Genomic DNA, 11465 nt, shown 5'->3' on the forward strand with positions numbered 1-11465 from the left:
CTGTTATCTTCAAAGCATATTTTTAAAAGTATTGCTAACTCGTATGAATTCAATTTATTTGTAGTGTTTAAAACATTATATTTTTTACATGAATTGTCTACACTAAAATTATTAGTCATTAAATGATCATTATTTATTTTAAAATTGCTTACTCGTTTTCTAAACAATGTGTAAAGCCGAAAGATAAGACTGATCGTCAAGTATACTTCACAATTGGTAGGCTATCTGATGGCAGAAATTTCTGGTGGAAATCGACTTTATCCCGTCAAAAAAAACCTTAACTCAGATATAAAGCGCATAGCATCATTGAGAGAAACATTGGTTAATTTTGAAAAGCTTCGGTAGCTAATATATCTGTAAATGTGTATCGGCATAGTAACTCGGAGCTTGGAGCTCCGATCTGGGAGCAAGACAAAAAAGCTAAAACAAGGCCTAACGTACCATGAATCCTGACTCCTATGAATTGAAAGAAAATCATATCTTCTATATCATTAATGATAAATTCTTTATGATTATACAAATTATATGTGAAAAAATTACCCTATTATAAAGACAATTGATACAGGGGATGTGGATAAGCAACACACTTGCTTCGTTTGTTAATTTTACAGTCAAAGTTCAAAAATAGATTTTTTTGAACGCTGTGCGTTCACCGCGTTGCATATGTCTAGTCATCTACAACGAATCACAGATCTTTAGTAACAATTATATGCAGCTTCAAAATTTTCTCGCATCATTTATCGCACGAACATGATGATTATTCAGAAAGAAAATACAGCCGGACTGAAAATTGATACAAAGCACTGACATATATACAAATATAATTCACTCGATAATATAAATATAATAAAAATATACTCGATAAAAATATACCAATTTAATTCACTCGATAATAAATACATATCCTTCACCCTCACTCCTGAAACACACATACAGAACATACAAAAATACTCAACATATCTAACAGATCACAAAAATAATCCAATATTAAAGCCCATTTTTGAATATTCATCACAGGAACTAGTTAAAATGAAGAACGACATGGTACGTGATATATGTTCTGCCCGTCTGAGGAGTAAATGTCAGACATGGATACAGCGGAATAGCAATTAAACATAAAAGATGAATAGTAAACAATCTTCTCATTTAAAGACTACAAAGAATGCCACAAAAACTCCAAATCTAAACACTTGGAATGAATTGTGAGGTGTACCAGCATAGAAAAATCAGAAGATAAACACTACCAACGTTCCAAAACAAAATATACATCTCAGTGCTTCTATGTATAGGAATAGAAACACCAGCATTATGCAGCAAGTGTGGTGGGACTACTTTTTCTGGCAGGCCCAAACATATAAAATAACACAACACGAAATTAAAGCCCAGACTGCAGAATGATCATTGCCTCAAGAAACATTAAAATCCTGTATGAGCGTGTGTGTTAATGCTGTTTCTGGATGGTCGTATTAACAATCCGAGAATGGCGACGGCAACTCCAAGGCTATGGCAAACCGGGCATAATACTACTTAACCCATGGTGACTATTAGTGGGAGTGTTTGGTTTGCTGTACTGTTGCTGGAGCTGATGCTGGTGCTGCTGCTGGATCCAATTAGCACGGCTGCACTGATGCTCTAAACGCTGCACCTGTGACATGAGCTGAGAGTTTTCCGCAAACATATCTTTCACTAGCACATCGTTATTAGCCAGCCGAGCTGCCTGATCCGATATAACGACACACTGTGCCTCGAGTCGATTGCGTAGATCGGTAATTTCACTTCGCTGCTGCTGCCAGATTTCTAGTAACAAAAAAAATTAACATTACTAAAAATTGTCATATGCACCGGTGGTAGGTTAGTAATATAAGGCAATGCACTTACGATGCAGAATACACTCAGTATACTGTTGCTGTTGCTTTACCATCGATTGTAGATGTCGATTTTTAAGTTCCAGATTTTGTATTTTCTGCATCTGGTTCGCCGGATGAGACGTTGATTTTGTACCGAGCGATCGAGCTATCATTATGGATTTGGCTTCCTTTAGCTGCTGCAATTCCAACATCAAACAGTCGCGCTCACGAGTGAGATCTTTAATTTCATTTTTCAGCTGCACTTGCATTAACCCACAATGTTTCCTGTTTATCCTTACACCTGGAGTACCGCTGCTTTCTTCCGAAATTGCCATTGCATTTTGTCTGCCGCAGAGAAGTTTAATGATGTTATCGAACAACATTTGTGATAAACAATTAAAAAAAAAAGACAAAACAAAATTATAACCAATCGATCGTAAGTTACGTTTGTTAAAATAAAATATGACAAAACATGTATTACTTACAAACTGTGTGTTGAAGCAACACTACTACGGGCACTATGAGTCGATTTGTCGGAACAGGAATCATCAGATGCTTCACTCTGCTGATCCAATTCTGGTACATTGGTGTGGCAACGACGACGGTGTTGTTTTTTATTATCTCGTAGCGTTGGTTCGTGTTTCGTGGGAAGATTTTCACTAGAAGAGACATTTTCCCCTGATCCGGAAATAGGTGTCAATGTTGGTTTTTGTATTGGTGGTCTGACCTGTTCAAAGCTCGCCGTAGTCGTAACATATGCACCGCTTGTGGAATTCATGGATTCAACCAATTTTGTTATTGTAATTTCTTCATCAGACATTAGTTTGTCAACAGCATTTGTAGAACATTTGTCCTCTACCATTGCTGATTGCGGAGGTCGCCAGTTAGGGTTTTGATAATCGCGAATGGGTTGTTGAAGCGTACTTTGTGTCCAAAGATAAGTAATCGGTGAACTGGCTGGACGTCCTTCGGATCTCTCAGATGTTTCAACATGACGTGATGATGAAGAACTACTAAAAAATAAAACATGTTTATAAAAGTAAAAATTAGAGTATGGGGCCGGAGGAGATGTAAAAAAATAGTTCTGAAATTACTTTAATCTTTCAACAAATGATATACTTACATCAACGCTTCCGATGGATATTTGAACATCTGCTCCATCTCTTGCAATCTTCGACGCAATTTTTCCAAATCTGCTGTTCTGGTTGTCAATACCAGTTGCACTTGTTCGTAATCAGCCTCAAGGTCCAAGTACTGCTGTTCTAAGCCATCTTTTTCATCAATCGGAGATAACCGTCCATCTTTCTCCAGTTTTGCTCCCGAAAATCCACTCGTAAACTGCTCTTCATATTCCGCCACCTTCTTTAACAGCTCGGTAAACTTTTCGTCACTTGTTCGTTGCTCCTCTTCGTAAAGCAGGCGTTCATCATTCAACTTCGCTTGCCAGTAATCCTCGCAATCTTCGTACTCCTTTCGCATTTGCTCCAAACTAGATTCTAGCTCTTCGCAGCGTGATTTTAATTTCTCATATTCTATCTCATCTTGCTCGCTATTTTTTTCTGTCTGATCGATTGCTTTATCTGAAAGCTCAGACGAATGTACAATGGCAGTCTCGTTCTTTTCTTCCGTTGAAAGCAGCAGTGTTTTGTCTGGTATTTCGATGGACTGCTTCGTGTTGCTCAATAGCAGTTCAAGTTCTTCGATTCTCAATCGTAACAACCTGATTTCATCTTGATCACCACACACTAGTGTATTCGTTTCTTCATACATATTCACGGTTCCTGAAACCGCAGCATCCAACCGAGTACGGAACTCATCACTTGTAGTAGGTAGCAGCTCTTTGACTATTGACTCCATTTCGTCAGAATGTTGAATGCTCTGTCCTAATTCTGAATGCAACGCTATCCAGTCACCAGATGAAGAATCAGATTCGTTATCATTTATTTCATCACTACACCTACGGAATTTGCCCAATCTGTGGGGATTCTCATCGGACAATCGAATTTTACTCGGAGAATCTCCTCGCCTCTTGACAGCGGCAGCAGAATTATGGAATCCAATGATGCTAGTATCTCCGCCGTTGCAAATGCTGTGTTGAAATGCGGTTCCTTTCGCATTTTCTCCGATTCCTCCTGTTGTGGCGTTTTTCTTCAGCTTGAACTTGATCAATTCTACATTCAGCGTCTCTATCTCAGCACTCAATTCATCATTTTTATCACGCAAATCTGAGTTTTCAGACTGCAGTAATGATATTCGATCGAGCAGATCAAGTACTTGCTCACCATTGTCCTTACGCACGTAGCCACCGCACTCATCCACGTCGTCGTAATCTACGTAATCATTGCCACGATTATTTTCCTCCAGTTCAGCAATATCTCGGTTTAGCTTTATGTTTTTTTCTAACAAATCAGTAATTTCTTTGGTTAAATTCTCTTGGTCCATACGGAATTCTTCATTTTCTTGCGACAATCGAGATATTTCTGCTTTTAATTTTCCTTCCTCACTCTCAAGCGCGTGGACGCGAGATTCGAATAATGAATGCATGTGCGATAATTGCTCTCGCTCGAATGCAAGTTGGGAGGATAACTCCTTAACCGATTCATGGTGTCGTTGCTCCAGTTGCCGAATCTTTGCACGAGTTGTATTTTCCAACGAATTATGTCGCTCATCTACTTCTTGTGCCAGCAGCAATGCTCTATGGTTGACTTCTTTGTTGTCGGCATATAACTTTTTATTTTCTTCAACCAACTGATGGAATGCTTGTCGCAGAGCATTTACTTCTGCTTTATGCAGTACCAATGAGGCCTATTATCGCGTGCAACAATCAAAAGTATAGCAAATTAGATTATTCACATAACATCACATACATCACATTGAATTGAATATTTAAAGCATATGTCACAAAATAGCTTTTATGATAAAAATTGTTCTCTTACTCGTACAATCAACGCAGCGTCATCAAAAGAATTGCCACTGATGCTGCTAATGGTACTGCTATTAAGATGACCACTGCTGACAAGCCGCTGATGTTCTTCCTCTAAGGCCTGGACCAAATCTGCGACTTGTACCACCTCACGATCGAAGCCCAATTCATGCAGCAATGAAGCAGGCGCATCAATGCCAGCAGATTCCCACATGCCGATGATTATCGATGTTGCTAATGATCCTATTTCCGAAGTCCAATCTGTATAACAAATATATATATATATATACATCAATAAGATTAATGAAGGATGAGTGGGGGGATGGAGAAAACGGCAGAGGCAAATGAACTAAAAAATAAAAAAAACTACAGTGTTTCACAAAATAATGTCTTCTGAAACTATGTACCTAATGGCATGGCGAGTATAAAAGTATTATTTTCAACCGCTTCTTCGGATGATGTTGACGCTATCTGATGCTGTGCCAAACGAGATTCACCACAAGCTTCAGCGCCAGAGTTTAACTCATGGATTTCACTTATCGACAAGAGCTCAGTGTTGCTTTCGAGAAGAGCAATAAACTCCCCGAAATTAATTCCTTCATTTGGTTGTAACGACAGTTTTTTAAATACTTCTTGGGCCGCCAATCGTGCTGGATCCTTTTGAAGACCAACGCGTTCGCAAACTACTTCCAGTTCTGTCTGATTTAATAGACCCTCACTACCATCAAGGGAACTGCTAAAATCGCAGTCGCGCTGCAGTAGTGAGTTCCAAATCTCACGCAAGTTTTCAGACAAATGCATGAAATAGATTTTTTGATCGAGCGCTTCGTTATCCATGTGTAGCTGATCACAAATAGTCACTGGCGTCGTTATATTTCGTTTATCATTGGATATTGCTATCGTTGGTCGCTGTCGGTGCGTCGGTAAAGATGCACAACGTTTTAATCGTGGTACAACACCAGATATTGTTATAGGTCGTCGTCTTTTTGAGCCATGGATGTCGCTCTGGGACACCGAACGTTGAACCTTGTTCGTGGATAATATGGCTTCTTCCGTACAAGTTAAACGGTGATTATGTGATTTGCCATTGAATTGCTCTGCAGCGGAATTAATTGTTAATTCCACCTTAGAGATGTTAGTCGTTTCATTATCCGAATTAGACGAAAGTGAATCTAACTCATGTATATCCTCACGAGGCCTTGATCGGCGACCGTATTTCTTCGTGCCAACGACAAACTTCGGCGAAACTTCCCGATCCGAAGTTGATTCTTCAACTATCTCTGTCTCTTTTTTCTTCATACTAAACCGACGTTGACAGCGATCCTGCTTTACACGGCAACGTTGATTCGAAAAGTCAATCTCATCCACCGGAACGCCATTAAATTTTGTCCCTCTAGTTGTAGCCATGCCGGAGGATTGAGGTTTCGCATGACCGATTAATGAACAGTGATCCTCACTACCATTCTCGACGTTCTCTATAGGCTCCTGCTGTTCAGCTTTCAATACATTCTCCTGCAGTGTGATATTCTTCGATATCGAGCTCGATAGAAGCTGACAATCGGAGGTATTTTCCGTCTCATTACCTCCAATCGAAGATGCTATAATAAAAGAACGCGAGGTGGATATCGGAGAAAATCCTGATATACTCGTGTCTGCATTGCTCACGATATTACATGGTTTGGCAAGGGAAGTGGATACGAATGCTGCAGAGGAATGGGATCCCGGAAGTGTTTGACATCCATGGTTGGTGCTGCTGTCATTATTTTGCAGCTGTTGAACTGAATGGTCTGAATCTGCAAAAAAGATCACAATAAAAAAACAAAAGCAACAGTTAGATTAACATCTAATACTATAATTTGAATAAATAAAAATGCATTTTGTTTGTTCAATTACACAGTATTATTATCATGGCGATGATATAGCTAGAGAATTCTCTTCCTTCGTTGCACAAAGCTAGTTAAGATAGTTGATGACGAAATACCAAACGGCGTTAATCGAATACCCACGCGTTGACGACACACTAGTAACCAGTCAGGCACGCCACATTGAACCAGCAGTGAATGCATGTATTTAGTATCTTTTCTAAATCCGCACTAAGGTATGTTTCTCTTTCTCCTTATCGTATTCCTTTCTCTATTCAGTTTACACTTTTCCAGACTCAAAAGAACGCTTAGAAATTTTTGATCCTCGTTATTTCTATGTTACAATGTTGGATTGATTTCTATCAACTCGCCCTCGCAAGGTCGAATATTGAGTAAAGGATGGGTTGACCTTAAATCGACTGGTTGTGTGCAAAGCTGCTTTTCACCCTGTACTGTCATGCTTTATATTGAATTAATACATCCAGATCTCACTTCGTTCTCTACACTAAACAGCACCTAGCGAAAACTGACTACCAGGCTAGCTGAATTATTACTTGACTGACTAGTTAGTCAATGTCTAATACTCGGTACGAATCGTGTTTGATCACATCGTTCATTTTCTGTATCTATTGAAGTAGTGTTAGTGAAGTCGAAGCAATTTTCATCATACTTTTTTATGTTTTAGATGCACGTCATATTGACTGTCATAGATACCTCCCGCCCTATATTTCCACTGGTTGCTCTATGCAGACTGCAGTAATAATACTCTACGTATACTCAATAGTTCACTTAAAACAATAATTTACAAAAAAGACTTGCATGGCTGGTAGATGAAATTATTACATCTATCTATCTATGACAACACAATCACAACAGTTGAGGCAGTTGGAGTTGGAACCCTACTTGACTGCACTTACAACCTAATTTGAACGTCAGCAACATTAATGTATTCTATGGGCAGCCATAATCCTTTTGGTGACTTAGTATAAAAACAAAAAAACAGCTAGCTATACATATATATATATACATGTGTGTGTAACTCGATCTAGTTTTGTTGTCTAACGAAATTTTCAGTTCAGCACAATTTGACATACTATATATGATTAAATAATTATATAATTTCAATTTAATTAAATTTAAAGATAAAAAACAGCATAAAAGAATCGATAATTCAAAAAATTCTAAATTCGATATCAACTTTCAAGAGATATCTTACTAGGCGGAAAATGATACTAACCAATCTAATAGACTACAACCTAATAGCAATCTACGAAAAACTAATAGGGGGCACATCTCTTCAACTACATTTAAACGGCACCGACACATCTCTTTAACTACATATAGACGACACCGATACCACACACTCTCTTAACGTTATACTAGACGAAGCCACAAGACGCAGCAGAAGCCAAAAAAAGTCAACCGACAGAGCGATATAAATGATATCAGTAAAAACAAACATGTTAACAAAAACCACTTTTGGAGAATGTTAAGAGAGGATTGCAGCAAAACGCAATCCTTTATTGTTCTTTTTAAATTTGCTCCATTTTCTTTTTTTTATTTTTCAAAGCAGTTAAATATTTTTTAAATACGGATCATATGTTTGGAATGAGTAACAATTTAGATTACATTGCCGAACGTTGTTATTCATTAAATAACGAAAAGATTTAAAACATTTTTAAATGCTATTTCGAACCCTGTACGCTATAGCTCAATGGGATTACTTCAACTGTATACCTTTTGCTTGTGGCTCGAAGGTGGTATTCGATTGACTACGGGATGCTGGGAATGTGTCTTCGGACTCAACGACGCCAACGGGAATCGGTTCTTCGTTTCCGCCGAGAATGTGCAGAAGCCCTTCACGAAACTCACGGAAACTAACGTGCGTCTTAGAGCCAATTAGTAAACACTTGACAAGCAGATGACCCCGTTCTTTTAGCTCCAGAGTCTGACACAATTTCAAGAGAGCATTGCGATCCAAACCCAAACCAGAGCTTGCATCGTCATCGCTGCCATCACCAGTACCGTGGGATTGAAACATGTGATACAGTTTCTGCTCATACGGATCGGACGAAAGAGCCATCTTCACTTTTGTTATCTTTCACCAGGCACGATCTGTTCCGATATCAGAAAGGACACGTACAATTTAAGTCACACAGGTGTACATACACAAAATAGAGCGATGGAAATATATAACTTTACAACAACACTACATTATCAAAATATTCTGACTTTCTCACTTGCAATCACTACCTTGTTTCTGCGTCGACTTTCATAAGGAGCGTCGACCAGTGTTTGAAACACACAACACGTTGTATTTTTCCACTGCTTCAATATTCACTACACCAAACGTCCCTTACGAGATATACGCCATTTTGAGATGCTAAATCATCATACCACTAACAACAGGCAAAAAATCGTACTTATTTTGATGGCCGTAATAGGATAGTAGAACAACGGTCCTACTATAATCGATATATTGTAACACTTATCTCGAGTTTTTTAATGCTAAAAATTTTGCTAAAACATGGCCCTCCAGAATGACACGGCTTTCACAGTTTTCTCCTAATGATACGCACACACGCAACACACTCACATTGACGTACGCGAATGCCTGAATATACAAACAAGGTATAGCAACGACTGGTTAGCCCATGTGTACAACCTACAAAATCATAATTCCCGGCGCCATCGCGATTGAGCATCGATTAGATGGATGATAAGAAATCGCGATTTAAATATTCTGGAGCGTCATTAAAACTCCGGATTCATCGTACTATTATTTATTGCGTAAATCAAAATAGTCAAGAAAGCTGCGGGTTGTTGGTATAAGCACAATGATGGCGCCAAACGCGATTCAATCAAGCAAGTGTATGAAGACTAAAATTGCTTCAAGGAAATGGCTTCATGTAAGTGAATAATGTAAGCCCATCAGAACCTATCCTGTTTATGTTGTAGCACTAGTAATATTTTCTGTAAACGGCGAATTATTGATCAATCTATAATGCACGCTACGAAACCAGTCTGGCACTCCTTCGCTCGTTTATCGTGTTGTGACATCTCGAATACAAGTGACAGATGTGACAGCATTTTTGTCAACGACAGAATTATGAAACAAAAACGTACGTATGTACGATTCAACGTACGTTGACGTATTGTATGCATTACGCAGATTTTCATTAGGCACTTTTTCTAAAAATATCATTACTCATTCGATTCTGTAACATGCCCTTAAAATTAATACTAAAAATCTGAAAACATCCATACGGAATATCATGTCGTCCACCATCTATTTAATACTTCTTAATCACTATCGCTTGATCCATAATTGGATAACAATAGCTGCGGTAACCGCATTTGTTTAATGTTGGATTCTTCCTTTTGCAATTCATTATTTCTCCGTTTATCTGAGTTTGAACTATCATCAGTTCCTGAAACGGGGCATCTGGAACGTTTTTCATCTAAACTATGACAACTGTTTGTGTTGTTCGAGTTTCTATTTATCGCAGCTGATCGCTTCACTATACCCAAAGGTTTTGCGCTCCGTTTAATGCACGTAAACTTTGATACTGCAGTAGCGGTACAAGAGGATGTCGAAGATAGCATTGGTCGATTTAGGATTGCATTTCTTTGTTCTTCGTATTTTTCCTGAAACGTTTTTGATGAGTGGAGTCGCATGAGTTGTGCCATGCGTCGATCGCTGTCGCTCTCTGGAAGCAGTGTTAGATTGGAAAGACTTGATTTCATCAACAGTGCGTTATCCTTTTCTTCTTGTAGTTTGTGTTCTTTTTTGCGCACCTGAGGAGAAGGTTTTTGTTAAAGAATTATTACAGGCTTCGTAAAGTTTATCAAATAATTGCCATAAAATTTGCAAAACAATTAAGATTAAGGATCGACTAATCATACCCTAAACTGAGCTCTTAAGCGACTATTAGCTTCGAAATCATCTCGCCACACGGAATCGTTGCGATGGAATAATCGTCCAAGTACTGGTTTTACCTCTTCCGCTATTTGTGTATCCTTTGCTCCATGCTCCAATCGGTACATAGCATCATCAAATAGTTTTCGTTGTACTTGTTTAGTTTCAGGTACGATCTGCTCATTTTGCGTGGGATCCCAACGATTTTCCTGACGCCTTGCCCCAGATACAATCTCATAATCGAGATGCTGGGGATCAGTTTTGATTTCAAAATGGTTATCGCACAGGTGGCATTTCATCCGAAATTGGTATATAGGCGTCGAATAGTACGCGCCTACTTTCCGTTTTTCTGCATTATAGCGCACACCCATTCCGATATGGTTCTTGCAACCTTCGCACCAAATATTATACGGCATTTCGAACCGGATGATCAAGATGCCAAGATGTATTTTTCGAGCACGTTCTCGCAAAGCGTGTGTTCCCTTCCATTTGTTTAAGCCTCCGACCTTCGGGTCATAATCCGGAGGATAATACAAATTCTGCCCTTTCCGTTCGCCCATTGTATTGATAGCACTATTAACTATTGTCTAAAAACAATTTCACTACATGAACTATCGTTATGAGTATGTATTACGCAGAAGAAACGTTTTTAACTCTTTAACCACTCGTTTCTTATAGCCGTGAGGTAGGGTTGAATGCGTTTTTGTTTTAACGTGGCTTTCTTGCGCATCGATGCAGTGTTTATTCTATATACATTGGCATTGCTGTCTCATTTGACAGCAAACCTGGTGAAAATTATAACATACGTTGAACTATTTTTATAATGATGGTTAGTCCGGACGTTTAGCAAGTAGTTCAAGCGCCGGCGCAGCATTTTGACAGTTGCTCAGGTCTTTCTCATTTGCAAAGAACTA

General features: G+C 38.8%; 2 protein-coding genes across 2 annotated transcripts; both read right to left on the bottom strand.

Annotated features, from left to right (window-relative positions):
- Positions 1-9: 9 nt before the first annotated feature.
- LOC128727609 (uncharacterized) lies at positions 10-8715 on the bottom strand. The gene is made up of 9 exons (XM_053821537.1): positions 8370-8715; positions 6444-6563; positions 5178-6368; positions 4784-5031; positions 2971-4652; positions 2508-2857; positions 2333-2468; positions 1879-2192; positions 10-1797 (listed from the first exon to the last, which is right to left on the bottom strand). The coding sequence occupies exons 1-9, from the start codon at positions 8713-8715 to the stop codon at positions 1502-1504; spliced, it is 4683 nt and encodes a 1560-aa protein (XP_053677512.1). The 3' UTR covers positions 10-1501.
- Positions 8716-9935: 1220 nt separating this feature from the next.
- On the bottom strand, positions 9936-11111 carry LOC128727611 (coiled-coil domain-containing protein 130 homolog). The gene is made up of 2 exons (XM_053821540.1): positions 10539-11111; positions 9936-10430 (listed from the first exon to the last, which is right to left on the bottom strand). Exons 1-2 carry the CDS (start codon positions 11109-11111, stop codon positions 9936-9938), a joined length of 1068 nt encoding a protein of 355 aa, XP_053677515.1.
- Positions 11112-11465: the final 354 nt, after the last annotated feature.

The sequence above is a fragment of the Anopheles nili genome, chromosome 3 (assembly GCF_943737925.1).
Source record: "Anopheles nili chromosome 3, idAnoNiliSN_F5_01, whole genome shotgun sequence".
Classification (NCBI taxonomy): domain Eukaryota; kingdom Metazoa; phylum Arthropoda; class Insecta; order Diptera; family Culicidae; genus Anopheles; species Anopheles nili.

Bases quoted from the DNA above. Each gene is read 5' to 3' on its own strand.
- LOC128727609 (XM_053821537.1), bottom strand. From the start codon at position 8,715: ATGGCTCTTTCGTCCGATCCGTATGAGCAGAAACTGTATCACATGTTT. The intron at 6,564-8,369 runs GTATACAGTTGA...TCTTTTTTGCAG, and splicing joins CTTCGAGCCACAAGCAAAAG to ATTCAGACCATTCAGTTCAA. The intron at 2,193-2,332 runs GTAAGTAATACA...TCTCTGCGGCAG, and splicing joins GTTGCTTCAACACACAGTTT to ACAAAATGCAATGGCAATTT.
- LOC128727611 (XM_053821540.1), bottom strand. From the start codon at position 11,111: ATGGGCGAACGGAAAGGGCAGAATTTGTATTATCCTCCGGATTATGAC. The intron at 10,431-10,538 runs GTATGATTAGTC...CCTTCTCCTCAG, and splicing joins GCTTAAGAGCTCAGTTTAGG to GTGCGCAAAAAAGAACACAA.